Source organism: Rhea pennata, chromosome 5 (assembly GCF_028389875.1).
Source record: "Rhea pennata isolate bPtePen1 chromosome 5, bPtePen1.pri, whole genome shotgun sequence".
Lineage (NCBI taxonomy): Eukaryota > Metazoa > Chordata > Aves > Rheiformes > Rheidae > Rhea > Rhea pennata.
The window spans coordinates 44,710,655-44,725,819 of NC_084667.1; the positions used below are offsets into that span (position 1 = coordinate 44,710,655).

The 15,165-nt window shown below is 53.0% G+C and overlaps 1 protein-coding gene across 1 annotated transcript; it reads right to left on the bottom strand.

The window, feature by feature from the left end:
• Window positions 1-620: 620 nt before the first annotated feature.
• LOC134141440 (ATPase family AAA domain-containing protein 2-like) lies at window positions 621-15,109 on the bottom strand. The gene is made up of 17 exons (XM_062577673.1): window positions 14,954-15,109; window positions 14,605-14,720; window positions 13,811-13,985; window positions 13,421-13,509; window positions 12,972-13,131; window positions 12,519-12,609; window positions 11,735-12,049; window positions 11,173-11,299; window positions 10,645-10,828; window positions 9,360-9,545; window positions 8,925-9,060; window positions 8,634-8,777; window positions 7,665-7,774; window positions 6,941-7,069; window positions 1,274-1,400; window positions 1,053-1,157; window positions 621-640 (listed from the first exon to the last, which is right to left on the bottom strand). Exons 1-17 carry the CDS (start codon window positions 15,107-15,109, stop codon window positions 621-623), a joined length of 2,370 nt encoding a protein of 789 aa, XP_062433657.1.
• Window positions 15,110-15,165: the final 56 nt, after the last annotated feature.

Consider the following 15,165-nt stretch of genomic DNA (forward strand, 5'->3'; position numbering starts at 1 on the left):
GGACTGCTGTGGTTTTCATATTGGCAAGTGAGTGTGGAAGCACTTAGACACTGGCATAAGCTTCCCAAACTGTCAAATATTGGCGTTCACTATCCAAGCGTGAAGAAGGGCAGGTGGACAGTTTTGTACTTCACGATGAAACTGTCTAATGACAGTTTGTGGAAGGGGATTCTGGCTTCCAGTGTAGAACAGAGGAATTGCAGATACCCAATCGCAGCCGGGACATCCTCAATCATCTCATCGCTGGCCCCCAAATCCTGCCTTTTTAAAAGCTGTTGGCTCATGAAAGTTATCTTTCTTCCCAAAGGAAAAGCCTTGCTCCCTCTAGACTCTCCAGCTGTCACAGCTACAGTGCTGTGATTTTCTCTTCATGACCATGAATCGGAAAATCTTTTGGGGCATTACTCAGTGATGGGAGTGGCACCACTATGGATCCCTGAGAACTGTCACTATCCATACACCAACCGGTTTGTTCTTTTGCAGCACAGGCTTCGTGACCAAGCACGGGTAGATGCAGCCCTTTGCTTGACAGGAGAAGATGGGCCTGAAGAAATGAAAAGCAGCAGTGAGCACGCACACCGGCCAAGAACTGCAAGGTGCACAGGCTACAGGCATCTCAATCACAAAGGGAGAGTTTTCCCTGCAGAATGAAGGCAAGGAATTTAAATGAAAGCACTCTCTCTCTCTCTCTCTCTCTCTGTGTGTGTGTGTGTGTGTGTGTGCTGGAGCAAGGGGATATGTCTTTTCGTTCAGCAGCTTCTAGCCCACTATACACAAGAAATCAGCTCTTCCGAAAAACTGTGCATGGAACCTACTTCCCAGTGGATCCTGGAAGTATACGACAGTCTTCCTGCGTCGAAGGTTATACCTCTTGCAGGGATCTTTGCCATCTTCCCCTTCTCGGCCTTCACCTTCTTGTGTTGCCCCTATAATTAAAGGACCTAGATAGAACTTCTTATTTGTCTGTGTGCGTACAGCTTTTCATTCCACAACCTCTATCCCACTTGCACACAAGAAATTAGCCCTTCAGAGAGGCTCCGCATATAGCCTACCTTCCAGTGGGGCTTGAGTGTCTTCAGCTGTTTGCCTGAGGTCAGATGGCTTTGGAGTATCCTTGCCATCATCCTCTTCTGGCTCTTCATCGTCTTCTGAGGACACTAGAATTATAGTACCAAGGCATAATTTCTTGTTTGTCTCTGCGTATGCACATCTCATTCAAGAGCATGTACCCCCCCCCACCCCGAAGCACAAGGAATCAGCCCTTCTGACAAACGGTGCACGTAACCCACGTTGCAAAGGCTCTTGATACTGAACAGCAGTGTTCCTGGGCCGAAGGTCATACTCCCGGTGAGCATCTTGGCCAGCTTCCCCTTCTTGGTGTCCACTGGCCTGTGATGGCCCTACAATTACAGAACCGAGATACAAATTCTGATTGCGCTGTGTGTACCTACATTTTCCTCTAACATCTTCTATCCCCGTTGTGCACAAGCAACTAGCCCTTCCGAGAAACTGTGCCCATAACCTACTTTCCAGTGGAGCTTGATAGCGTTCAGCGGGCTTCCTTTCTCTCACGCTGTAGCGTGCCTAAAGGGAGCAAAGATTCAGGTTCTTTTAGACCACGGTACGCTTTGGAGGAAGTTCTTTGAGCTGAGTGAAAAGTGCAATGGCATCATCGTGCTGTGTGGAATACATTACTTACTGAAAAAGAGTACGGTAAAGACGTTTTGACTTCTTGTGCAAGCATTCCCTCAGCCTGCCTGAAGTCCCTTCTTCCGCGGGACCTGAGATCAAACAGCAATATGAAGCCCATGTCAACTTTTGTAAGCATGCAAGAGAAGTTCTTTGCTTGAGAAGACATTTCTCAGGCAAAGAAAACTGCTGAAGAGGACAAGGTAAATTCCTCCTCTTCTCAGTCCTCAAAGAGGACTCGGAGAGCCATAGCCGTGGCTGTCTACCTCCAAAACACTCCTGTCAGAGCAGGTTGACTCAACACCAAGGAGCACAAGTATGACAGCGGCAAAGGAGGAGACAGTTACTGGCACAAGGCCCAAAGGTCCTCTGACCGCAGCCAACAAGGGAATACTAACACGGGGGTGGAGGCGCTGCTAGGGAACAAAGATTCTAAACGGGCAAGCTCTGCAATATGGCAACAGTGCCATATTATGGAGGGCTCCCGAGGCCAGTAATTTCCAGCAGCACCAAGGACGTCCCTACGGGCACAGAGGGAATTCCCAGCTTACCGAGTTAGTCCAAATAGCTCTTGCCAACAGGACAAACCGCTCCTCTCCAACGACCTCTTGGGAAGCGGTCCTCCAAACAGCGTCTCGCGCTGTCCCACCGCCTCCTCTCGCCTTCTCCTGCTCACGGCGCAGCTGCTCCTCGAGAGCAGAGCAGAGCGGGGCAGGGTAGGGCAGAGCCCCAAGCGAGAGCAGCCCCAAGCACCTGGGCTCAGCTCAGGCTCTCCGGGGCCATATGCGGAGGAGGCAACTGTTGCTGCAATGCGCTGCATGATGCCCCGGCCCATGTCACAGAGGGGCTGCAGGGACTCCTTGACCAACAGGCGCTGCTAAGGTTGGCCCTTGCAAGAGTAACGAGAGCTGGCCCCTCCTCACCGCCCGCTCCCCAAAGGTGCCAGGGGACACGGGGTGCCAAGGAGGGCTTCCCCAGGCTGGGAATCACCTCAAGCATGCCACTCCCACGATGTGATGTCCCCAAATTGGGGTTGCGAGGCTACAGCTGCTCGCAAGCAGAGGCTCTGCTGAGGAAGGAAAGCCTAAGTGAGCGACTGAATGAATAAGAGGAAGACTGGGACTGCACTCACTCAGCCTCTGGGGAGGAAGGGCCAAGTCCTAGCTCTTGCTTCACTAGGTCACAGGCATGGAGATGGCAGGGCCTAGTGAAGGAGCAGAGGAGTTTGCCCTCTCACCCTGAAAACTGTGTAAAGGCAAATCTACCATGAATGTCTCCAGACGGTGTCAAAGCCTGGGAAAATCAAAACCAAAAAGAAAAAGACAACTTACGGGCAAGCCCACGGATCCCAGGAAGGCAGCCCCCTCCGGGTGTCGGGGCCTCAGCACAGCCGCACCAGGCCTGGGCCCGTGGGAGCCGCTTCCCAGCATGCTTTGGGGCCACATGGCCAAGCCGGGGGAGACTTGGCCCCTGCACCCCAGGGAGCCCCAGCCTTCTCTTTCCCCCTGCCCCACAGCAGCCGCCCAAACCTCCTGCCCCACGGGGGCGGTGACTGGGGCTGATTTCTCCCACTGTGGACTCTGGCCTCCATTCCTGAAACTCTGCCGGGGGATTCCCAGCATGGCCCCAAGAAAGCAGCTGCGCAGTCAGCCTCTGCTGTTGCTCTCTGCAGAGGAGGCAGGACTTTCTGCCTGAAGCACTGGCTGAGGCTCTGCGAGCTGCAGATGCTCTGCAGTGGGAAGGAGCAAGTGGGCATGGAGAAGAGGGTGGAGCAGGAACTGTGCACCAAAAGCAGCGCTTCCCTCAACCTCCTCTGGCGCACCAGCATGTGTGTTGACACTTACTGGTGAGTCGTGGGCACATGTCACCTGGCAGCCAGTTGGACGCTATGGGTTCACCAGGGAATGGCAGGCTGCAGCGCAGCGGCGGGAAGTGAAAGGAGAGGCACCAATTGGTTTCCAGGCACGCCCAGGTTATCTATTTCATCGGCTCCCCAGTGTCTGTGGAGAGTCCAGGCAGAGAGTGTGCAGCGGTTACACCCATTTCAATACCAGCCAGCGCTGTTCCTGAGAGCAGTTCATTGCTCCTGAATAGCCGGCAAGGACTGTCCTGGTTGGCCCGTGTGAAATCTGCAGAGCCACAGTGCTCACAGCAGAGTTTGTCTGCTCAGGGGTATTCCCAAAGCTCTGCAGATGCAGGAGCCAAAGGGAGTCCTGAGAGGACCATGGAGACTTTGCCTGAGTGCCAGGCAAAAGTGAGCCGTCCATCTGTCCGTCAGATTCCCACAGCACACTGGTGCATGGGATCTTAGCAAATTGCAGTCAGCTCCTGCAGGAGAGTAACTTGGCCCTGCCTGGGGGAGCTCAGCGGAGCCGGCTGGCGGGCAGCAGCGCAGGAACTCCACGGCACTGCCCACTGCCTGCAAGGACACCGCGATGAGTGGCACCAATCAAAGGGGGATCTGGACAGCCAAGTCAAAAATGAGGTGGACTTTGTGTGAGTGGTAAACACGTCCCAAGGCTGCAGGGAAGTTTTGCTAGGGAAGATGGAAGAAGCGATCTCCCAGGCTTCTGAGCTGCTGGTGCCGCTCGCTGGTGGCCCTTACTGCTGAGAGGCTGCACTGTAAGCATGAGAAGTTTCTTGCAGGCCAGCAGACGGAAATGCCCTCCCTTGGTCCCACCGGCGGTGAGGATGGACTGCAGAGAAAGGAAACCCTCTTGGCTGAGGCAGCAGCAGCAGCAGCAGCAGCAGCAGGGCTTGTTTTGTCTGGCCGTGCCAAGTCTCTGCTGCAGCCAGCAACTGGAGCAGGCTGTCAGCAAGGCAGGGCCAGATGTGGAAGAAGCTGTTGTGGCATACTCACTTCCAGAGCATCAAAGGCAGGAAAAGAAAAAGAAAAATCATTTTGCAGGCACATGCGTTGGAACTCTTCCTTCTCAAGGACCTGTGCATGCTCTCCTCCCCAAGATGCAGGAGTTACCATTGCTCCAAGCTGACTTCTTGTGCTGCAGTGCCAGACACAAGACTTTAAAGCAATGCAGCGAACACACTGATCTCAAGAGATTATGAACACGTACATAATAATATCTCTGGAATAACAGGAAGGGAGGTGCCAGGGGCGGGCAGGGCGCTGGGACAGGCCTCGTGCGCAGCGGCAGGTGTGTGGAACCTGCCGCGACGTGAGCGGGTCCGAACAGTGATAGGGTGCACGTGCACGGCTCGTGTTCATGTGCGTGTGCGTAGAGGAGCATTGATAGCAAAGGTGCTGAGCCTGTGGTGGGCGGGCATCGGGAGGCAACGAGCAGGAGGGCTCTGGGGCTCTGGGGAACAGCAGCGCCCTGGGCCGGAGCAGCGCAGCAGCAAGGCGAGGCGGCGCAGTGGCGGCGGAGAGCACCGGCGCCGGGCGGTGAGACGTCGGGCGCGGGGCCGCTGCGCGGAGCCGAGAGCACGAGCAGGTGCGGCGGATGCAGGGGTGCGGGGGCAGCCGGGCAGACTCGCAGCCTCAGCAGGGCTCAGGGGCGCTTCCCGCCGCGAGGACAGTTCCCGGTGTGGAGTGCAGCTGCCGGCGGCGCTGGGAATCGCGTCGGGGCGGGGCGGGTCCGGGGCGGGCGGGAGTGGGCGCCGGGGAGCCAGGGGCTGGCGTGCCGTGGCTCGGCTCGGCCCGGCTCGGCTGGAGAGTGCGTGAGCGCTGAGTGGTGCCTATCGGGCGGGCAGAGGAGAGCTGCCGGCGGCGGTGGGGGCGGGCAGCAGGCAGCACGGCGGCCTGAGAGGTGCCCAGGCGCGGGGCGCCCTGAGCCCAGCCAAAAGGCCACTGTCTGGGGAAAAAGTTTTCCTCCACAACGCTTCCTGGAGGTTTGTTTTCATTCTCTGAGAATCCCCAGAGGCGCGAGCAGATCCGAAGAATAATAACCTCTGAGCTGCCTTGCAAGGTTGCCTAATAGACAAGGGAATAGACAGTAGCACAGGTGACGCCAGAAATACCGCCCGTCACCGTTTGGCCAAAGATGATCAAGCTCTCTGTTGCTTTCTGTTGGGAGAGGCACTGCGATTACTTGGAAGACGTCCAGATGTGTTTAGGTCCAAAGGCACTGACAACCGTTGGTCTCCTAAAAATGCCAGGCACGAGACTTTAAGGCAAGGCACGCGGGAAAGGAAGGCTGAACACACCGCTCGCAACAGATCATGTACGTATTATGCACAGTGTGCATGGAACAACAACATCAAGAAATAGCCAGCAAGACCGCTTGAAAGGATTTATATGAGCTTTATTAATATAGTCGAGCTATATATGTTATATATACACATGGATATGCTTCTATTAGATGTACAAGCTCTCTTTACTGAATTGAATTATGCCCGGATGACAAAACAGCAAATAACGACAAAGAGTGGCAGAGTGGGAGCACCTTTCCTGTTACTGAGCACGGGAGAAGTTTTCAATCTCTTCCTTCATCTCCTAAAAAAAAGACAAAGCCGAATAATAATCACCAGCTGAACAAAGGCTAACTTGCTATAAGCTGGAATAGAACCATAAAAATCCGGTAGCTGGCTGCTTTATATAAAACAAGAGGCTCTGTAGATGCCTACAAGTGTTGGTTGGTTGGCGCTACTTAGGAAGCACACGTGCTCTACCCATCGCAATGTCTTTTATCAGCTCTAGCTTTAAAGTTATCCTCAGGTGTGCTAAACAGAGCAGGAGAGCAAGCCAGTATGAATTAGTATCAGCAGGGCTTTTAAGAAGTGGGAAGAGGGAGATTGCTGCTGAGAAGCCACACCAACTAGCCGCTGCGAAAGGTCCTCCAAAGGTGCCGCTGGGGCCATTCCCTGGAAACGTCTGCTTCTCCAGGCAGCTCAGAAGCCCTCAGAGAACAGCCAGAAATTCCCTTCCCAAGCTAAAAGCAGCCCTCAGACGAGAGGAGAAGGGCCGTTTGCAGGACATGGCCTCCCTGACTCCAAATACTCGCCCAGGGGCACAACCAGAGCAGAGCACCCGTCCTCGCGCTTTCTCCAGTGTGGAAGAGAGAAATGGGTTTGTGGCCCTTGAATCTCAAGACCTATCTCAGCTGCCTATCTCAGCTGCCTCAAGGCTGGGCGTGCCTGATGGTGCCCAGTACCTTCCTGACAGATGTCAGCAATTCGTGTGTAACCCAGACTCCGAAGCAGGAAAGAGCTGAGTAGTGAATAAGCAGGATATCCACAGGGCACACGGAAGAAGAGCAGAACAGTGACAGGAAATGGTGTGTACACAAAGTACCTCTATTAACCGCGTTTTGTCATCGTCTTGCCGATGGCGGTAAACGCACTGGCTGAGCACCAGGTGTAGTTTTTCAAGGTGGCGGATGTTGCAGTCCCTTGTTGCCTTGCCAGCGACATTCAGCAGGTGCTGAAGGAAAACGAGAGACCGTTCAAGCTTACATTAGCATGAGATCTTCTGGATAGGCTCTCGATGCGTTGAGGCACAGCACCACAGCTCACATTCTCCTTTCTTGTATCACTAAATACAAAAGGAGTGACACGTCCAAGAACTGACTGAATATCGCAGGAGAGTTCCCTGGAGGAAATGAGCTCCTTTGTCCTACTTGGGAGAAGAAGCAAGGCTTCAGTTTCAGCTAGCATTGTGTTGCTCCTCAGGCTATCACCTCCACGATCCTAACTGCCGGTGAACTTCTCTGAGAAGAGCGGGAACTGCCATGGCCCGTTTTCTAGTAAAGGCCGGCGGCTGCCACAGCAAAGCCCCTCTTGTCTTGGATGAGTTTCTGTGGCCGCAGTGCAGGGCCCTGTGAAGTGCATCCTTTGAAGAGAGGCCACAGAGCCTCTCTAGAAAGAGGGCTGCCAGCTGGCAGGGGAGCCTCCTCAGGTGCTTCTGCCTCCCCGTTAGCTGAATGTTGCCCATGCCTGCAGTTCCGCTGGCAGAACAGAGAGCTCAAGGGTTGGCAGCAGAGAGGGAAGCAGAGGAAGGTCAGTGAGCTGCAACCTACCCAGAGACAGATGCTGGCCTCCGTCTCAGCACGCGGTGAACATTTCCGCCTCTTCTCTGCTAGGCTCTCTGAGGGTGATGTGCTCCTCCTTCGCTTTTGTCTGCAGGCAGCTGCACAGACATAATAGAAAAAGCAAGCCAGAGCATTACCCAAGCAGTTCAGTCTTCAAACTCTAGCATCGTCATCTTACTTGGTGCACAAGGAAAATGGCGAGAGGGACTGAGGTACCACTGTGCTGGCTCACTACACACGTGTGTCGAGGGAGAGAGGGCAGGCAGCAAGTGAAGGGGATCGACTTGCTATTAGAATTGAAAAACACAAGAACAAATTTGACGCCCAGAAGAATCCCCTGCAAGCGTCTGTGCACAGAGCAGCCCGTAGACCGCGGGCACGAGTGCAAAGCAAGCTCGTAAGCTCAGGTGGCTTCCTCTCTTCTCACGGGAACTAAAAGAGCTGAGAAGCAGAAAAGCCTCTGGAGACAAGCTCTCCTTCCCCTCCGTTCCAAAGGCAGAGGTTGCCAAAAGCCTCACCGACAGTCAGCGATTACTTGGCTTGGGGGTGGTGGGCAGGAAGGCAAGAGGGAGAGGAAGAGGAAAAGGAAGCAAAAGCAAAGGAAAAATCCCGACCGTTTCCTATTACAGTACGAACTGGTGGAGTGTTCAGCAGTTGATCTAAACAACACATTGCATTTGGGGATTTAGCCGTTCCAGGGCCATCGAGGCCAGTGTTTTACGGGGTGAACCAAGCTCTGTGGCCAGGCTTCATTTCATAAGCATGCTGAGTGAACATCCTGGGGACTGACCTCACATGCCAAGCCTAATTTGGAAATGGAATGCCTCTGGCATAAAGCCGCCGGCATCACCAAATCCGGGTATGCCATGACAAGAGGGAAGATATCAACGTCACTGGCACCTTATCCAAAATAGGGAGGGGGAAAAAAAGAAAGGAAAGAAGAGGAAAGGAACTTGCCAGCAGAGAGGGGTGTACTGGAATCTCCAGGCACCGCTGGCCGTGTCTCATCCCCTTGCTCCTCAAGCTGCCTCTCTTCCCCCTCTGTCAGCAGTTGAGGCTCAGGTGGTAATGGCACAAGCCGGACTTCCAGTGCCTGACAAGCTTCGGTCAACCAGAAAAGGTTAGCCAAGTGATGGTACTCGGACGCAAGCAGAGTGAACATTCATGCCAGGAAATCTATTGCCAAAGCACGTGCCGAATGGCTGCTAAGCTACACACAGCAAAGCTGTGTTTGTAGAATAGCCTCACCTGCTTTCTTTGGTGGCACCGCAGGCTTAGCAGCTTGCTGGACAAGCAAGTCCTCAAAAAACTTTCTGCCTTCCTCCTCGCTAGGTGACTGGACATTGAAAACTTCTCCATAAATCTCAGAAAACAATGCTTGTACCTGAGGTGGGAGGAGAAAAGGCAGTGCAGCCATAAGGCTGCCCCCCCCACACCCCCCTTTCGTCCAGATTAGTGTTCTGCTCCCAAAAGATCAATCCCTTTCTGAGTGAAGCTGAGGAATGCTTTGAAGAAGGGAGAGACTAGAACATGTTTGCTTCTTGGCCTTAAAGGCGTGGGTCTGCCGGGCGATTTAGGGCACCTTCTTTAGGGAACACCTCTAGGATTAAAGCTCCCTGAAGCGACGCTAGGTTCCAGTGAACATGTGACTGACAAAAGCTGGAAAAGCAGTGAGAGAAATACCTCTTCCGGGAGATCTGCATGGCAGACATCCGATGTAGCGAGCAACAGCACTGGAGCATATGCTGGAATGCGCTCTAGTAATGTTGTGAGCGTAGCTCTCAAGGTGACTCCAGCAGCCTCCCACCAGGCATGGATATGTGGAATATAAATGATGCTCGGTGCTGTCCGCTGGGCTTCCCGGATCAACTAGTAGAAAGGAAGTTTGGGAGAAGGCTGCTGAACCAGGTAGCAGAGGCTACTAATGAACAACAGTGTATCAGTCAAAATTGCCTCCCAAATCAGAGGGCACAAAGACAAAGTGTCCAAAGCAGCCACCAAGAACAAGGTAACGTTTCTGCCTGGACCCAGATCCTTGGACGTGGCTACACAGCCAGAGGCAGACCTCGGTCTGTGCCTGATTTCCCAACTGCTTAGATGTCAGGTAACTTCCCCAGAGCCTCGTCGCTCGGTGTGAGTGGCAGTGTGCTTGAAAAAGCAGACCCAGCCGTTCAGCAGGGTCCCACATTAGCCTGTGGCCGCTGCTACACCACTCGGTTTCCAGTTGTATCCCAGCCAGAGTGGAGCACAGGCAAAACACACATGGGCCTGCGTGAAATGGTGAGCGCAGAGCCTGTGAAAGCAGCCTGGCTATCGTTCTGAATTTCAAAGTTCAGCGCATAAGAGGCAAGCAACGTTCAGCCGGTCGGAAAGGCTCTCTCGCTCACAGCTGGCCGTCTCATAGCCAGGGGATCCTTCAGACCAGATTGCTTGCTCTGTGCTGTCAATAATTACCCAACGACAAAGAATGCTCATAGTTACCGGCAAGCGTATTCTCATCTCTTCCCTGTGGTGTGATGAGAGAAAAGAAACGCTTTTCTTTGCCCCCAGACCTGGGTTGCATTTCAGTATTATAACGAAGGAGGCTAGAGAAAGGGCCCGACGTGCAGTCAGGCTGATGCAGAGGCACCTCCTGGGAGCTACAGAGTCCGAAGAGGCAAGGGAAGCAACTCGGGAGGGCCCACTGTCATCAGCAGCAGCTCTTGCCACAAAGAGGGGTTTGTCAAGAGCATCTTGGAGCTCCCTGAGCTGCTAGCAACGTCCTTACCGTTTAACTTGGAATGGAAAAGATGCCCATGCACAACGTCCTCCTTCTCTGTTGTTCAGCGTACAAGAAAAGTGGTCTTTGGGCGCGAAATGAACGCCACAGAAAGCGGAGGAAAGCCAGGCCACCTCCATTAACGCCAGGAAGCCTGCCTGCTTCCCCTGAGTCTATTCAAACCTGTGAGATTGCAGAGAGAAGACGTACCTGTGTGCATCTTTCTTCGGGTGAGGTGCTGCAAGCAAAGAGAGCGGGCAGGTCCAGCACATGAACCGGAAACCTCTCCAGCGCGTGTATTAGTGCAGGCGCCAGGTGAGAACTTTGCCCGTATCCGGGCTCTCCAGCAATTAAGAACCTGGGCCTGTGACATGCTGGCTGGCAACAAGCATTGCTAGGAGCATAACTGCAACACAAGAAGTTTGCAAAGAAAGTGATCAGTCAAGAGACAGCATGCATGAAATCCGCGTGCCCTAATCAGCATGCCTGTGGATGTCTTTGGTGGAGGAAAAGGAGGCTGACTCCTTCAGTATGATCGGCTGGAGCTACTCGCTTTCTTACAGCTGTAGCACCTAGTAGCACCTCTGTGCTTCCTTCTTGCAGTTTTTGATACAAAAACACGCTGGACTAACTCTTCTTTCCTCCCTGATCTAACACCCCTCCCACTTGCAAGCGCCACGACAGTTTGGAAAGCCCCAGCAATCAGAAGAATTTCAGTCAAAGGACTCGGACAGTTACCTGCTACAGCTAAGGAAGGTATGCTCTTGCTGGCCAGGCCGTGGATGAAACGGCTCATCTTCAAGACCAGAAGGTGACTCCTCATCACTGTCCATGCAGGCATTTTCTAAGAAATGATTGGTACCATGAGAAGGCGAGAGAGGCTTGTTAACTTTCCCAAAGAGTCTGCAACCCTCTCTTGCGCTAAGACAGCTTCTAAGGGAGAGCCGAAACCCCGGGCCTTGTATTTCTTCATCGGAGGGGCACACACAGAATGCCATTTCCGAAGCCTTCAGTCTCTACAAAGCTCTCCTCAGTGTCTTTGCGCAAGCTATGTTTTGCTAGCGGTGAAAGCTCCTTTCCTCCTTGGAAACAGGCAAGCTGATGCTGACAACCTTCAGAAACGCGATGCTTGAGTGGAGAACACACAGTTCTCTACGGTGAAGTGGGAGGAGTTCCCAGCTCTCCCCTCTCTACCGCTCAATTTCACCTCACCCTGACTGAAAGGTTTCTTCCTGTTGTTGCACAAACTAGCACTGTTTGCTTTGGGAGAGTTCTACAGCAGGGAATGTTATGGGCCCACCTGGCTGTCGGTCCTTCTTGAGTGCAAGCGCTGCGTGGGGAAACACCCTCTGCACGCCTTTTAGGAGCCTCTCCAGCGTGTTCTGAAGCAGTGGCTTGGAAATGGGTGACAGTGGTTGTCCAGGGGAAGCCACAGCCCTCTGTGAAGCTGGTGCAGTCTTCCGCATAGCCACGAGAAAGTCTGTTGCTGTGATTTCAATGGCAGCAACATCGATCTGCAGCTTCTGACTGCTTGTGTAGATCTGGGGATAGCGTCGATGCAAAGCGCAGAGGGCAGCTTCAGCGCAGAGGGACTGAATGTCAGCCCCACAGTATCCTAACCAACAAGAGCAGAATCAAAAGGTATGTCAGTCTCAGGCACCAGAAGGGAGTCCTGGACAGGCTTTGCAAAGGGATGCCCCCCAAGTCTTTGCATGTGCTGCAAAGGGGAAGAGTTTCATGGGCAGTGGAAGAAGACTTCCTGCCCTGCACAGGAGATCCGTGATGGGGAACTTGCATTATGGGAGGCACAGTGCCCTACAGCCTGTGCACTGGAAGTGGCCTCTGAGCCAGACTTAGCTCCTGAGGAAGATGCCCCCCAGACCATGGACCCTTCTGTGTTCTGAGAGACAAAGAAAGGGAAGCAGACGGAAGCATCCCACTCTGACAGCAACGAACAAGTCATGCCGCCTGGCCCACGGGTGAATTCTGAGGGAAGGCACGAGAGCTTGGGTACTGCCTGGCACAAGTTCAGACACTGTCAGGACCCAGGCACAGGCGGGAACTGGGTATGTTTTTCATCTTACCGACGCATTTCTCAGCAAGCTCATCAAGCAGCGCGTCCGGTGGCTTAGGGCTCCAGTCTCTCGTGTGGATCTGGAAAATCTCTTTGCGAGCCTACAGCCCAGAGGATTACGTGTTGCTTTCTCGGAAACCTCTTTCTCAAAAACAAAGCAAACAACGCACGGTACCCCCACCCCCCCACACACCACCACCACACACAAACGCCCAAGTTTTCCCCAAAAGCTTTCCCAAGTGGAGAACTGAGAACAAGGAGGCAACTTCAGAAGGCAAGTGCCTAGGTGGACTCGCTAACTAAGCAAAGAGCAAGCACCTCTTGGGGAAGGAAGAACGGGCAGGTGTGCAGCACGTATACCACTTCTTTCCTTCCTCACTCTCGGAGATGCTCTGTGGTAACCTGGTTTTCTTGTCAAGCAAGGCTTTGCCCCAGCAGCAGGAAGGTTGACTGAACAGCCTACCTCTTTGTTTGGCCGGGTGAAAAGGAGCTCCCTGTCAAAGCGTCCAGGCCTTCGTAAAGCAGGATCCAGGGAGTCTGGCCTGTTGGTGGCTCCAATGACCACGATCTCTCCTCTGCTGTCTAAGCCATCCATAAGTGCCAGGAGCGTTGTGACAAGAGAACTAACAAAAAAATGTTCTTTGGATTCCCTGGTTTAGTACAGAGCTGCTGATTAGCAAAAGGACTCATGGTAAGACAGAAAAACTGCAGCAAGGTCTCGAGAGAGACCTTGTCCGGACACCAAGCTTAGTGACCTGATTTCGACTCTTGTCTTTAAAATCCTATGAAGCTCTCTGTCATTGTACTCAAGGAGTTCAGAGTGTGTGTGTGTGTGTGTGTGTGTGTGTGTGTCATATACAGGGAAGTGGGTGATGAAGCGGATTACGTGGAAATGGAAGAAAGAGGAAGTACCTGTGAATCTGGTCTTGGCGACTGGAGCGCGCAGGGGCGAGACCATCGATCTCATCGAAGAAAATAATCGAAGGCCGCATCTCATAGGCCTGGAAGAGAAGTACAGGTGCAGGCGTATTGCCGTATGTGAAACACGGCACTACTCAGCGAGAAAAGGCAGCGTAAACATTATGGCTGCAAAGGCACAGACACTGTGCTGGACCCAGCATCTGCAAGATTTCCTGCCCCTCAGGCAAAGCAGGACGGCAAGGGAAAAGGAAACACTGATGTTCCCTTTTCAACAGGAGACCCTGCCAAACTGCCCAAGAGGCCAAGTTCTCCTGGAAGACATCCTCCGCGGAAAAGTAGAGGTCCAACTCTGACCCAGCCTGTTGCGCATTGCTTCCATACCTGCTGAAATAATGAGCGCAGCTGTCGCTCGGATTCTCCTACCCATTGACTGAGGCAGTCGGCACCTTTTCTCATGAAGAACGCTATTTGCTTGTCTCCCTGCCTACATTCGTTTGCGAGCGCTCGAGCCACCAGTGTCTTTCCAGTGCCTGGTGGGCCATAGAACAGACAGCCTCTGCAACATGAAGAAGAGAGATTTATGTAGCCCCAACAGAAACATGGAAAAGTGCCTGTGACAACCGCCGTAGCGGAAGCAAAGCAGCCTTCCCTCCTAAGCAAAACGCTTCCCATGTTCGACAGCAGCAAGAGCTGCAGTGCGAGGAAAGTCCAAAGAGGTGCAAGTGTTCCTAAGAGGCAAGATTTGAGAGGAAAGCCTGTCTTTCTCCTTGCAAAAGCTTGAAGCTCTTAGACTGTGCCTCCCAGAACCTGTGGGCAACTGCTGCGGAGGAAGCCTGAAGCTGGGAGACCAGAAAAGGTCTTCTGTGTCTCCACACCCTGCTGAAAACATCAGCTGGAAAAGAGAATTCCTATGAACAAAGAAGCCAAACATCTGAAGATCTGCAATGCCTTTAAAGGTGTGGAAGGGGAAGGATTAAAAGTCACGTTTCAGCATCCTGCGAGTTAAGCTTTGTTGGCCAAGAACACATAAAGCTAACTATTACGTCGTGAGATACTGCCCCTCCGAAAGAAAGCCCCCCCAAAACAAAAACAAAAGAGAAAGAAGAAGAATACTTTTTATGTTAGAAAGCATATCGTAACAGTTAGCTCTGCAGTTGCAGTGCACTCTCTGTTACCTGGGGGGCCGGATTTGGAATCTCTCAAAGAATTCTGGGTAAAGCAGTGGAAACAGGACCATCTCCTTCAAGGCTGAAATGTGGTGAGAGAGACCACCCACACCATCAAAGCGTACCTAAAGAGACAGGCAAGAGAAGACATGTCAGAGGTGAGAGAAAGCTGCGTGCTAGGACAAAAGGCTTCCTTTTGAATTTATCCTATGCCAGCAAAAAGGAAAGGTTGAGGACGATCTGGAAGTTCCCTGAGAGAAGACCGTAAAGCCCAGGAGCTGTCGACAGCACAGGAGGGGAGCTTTTTCCTGACCCCTGGAAAAGTCCCCACCGGCACCATGAGTTACCCACTCCTTACCGAACTCTCAGTGTGCACTGGATCAGCTTCCGGCGGGGTGGTTCCAGTCTTCCTTCCATCCACGTGCTTTCCCTTGAATTCATCTTTCCCAGAGTTTAGGGGAAGACACCTGATGTGAACGGAGGAGAAAGAGAAAGGGGCTTTCCACCTGAACATGCAGTTAGCAGGACTGCTGTGGTTTTCATATTGGCAAGTGAGTGTGGAAGCACTTA

Coding starts and splice junctions, on each gene's coding strand:
- LOC134141440 (XM_062577673.1), bottom strand. CDS start 15,109: ATGTTCAGGTGGAAAGCCCCTTTCTCTTTCTCCTCCGTTCACATCAGG. Junction 13,510..13,810: donor TGCGCTCATTATTTCAGCAG/GTATGGAAGCAA, acceptor CTTCTCTTCCAG/GCCTATGAGATGCGGCCTTC. Junction 9,061..9,359: donor ATGCAGATCTCCCGGAAGAG/GTATTTCTCTCA, acceptor CTCCCACCTCAG/GTACAAGCATTGTTTTCTGA.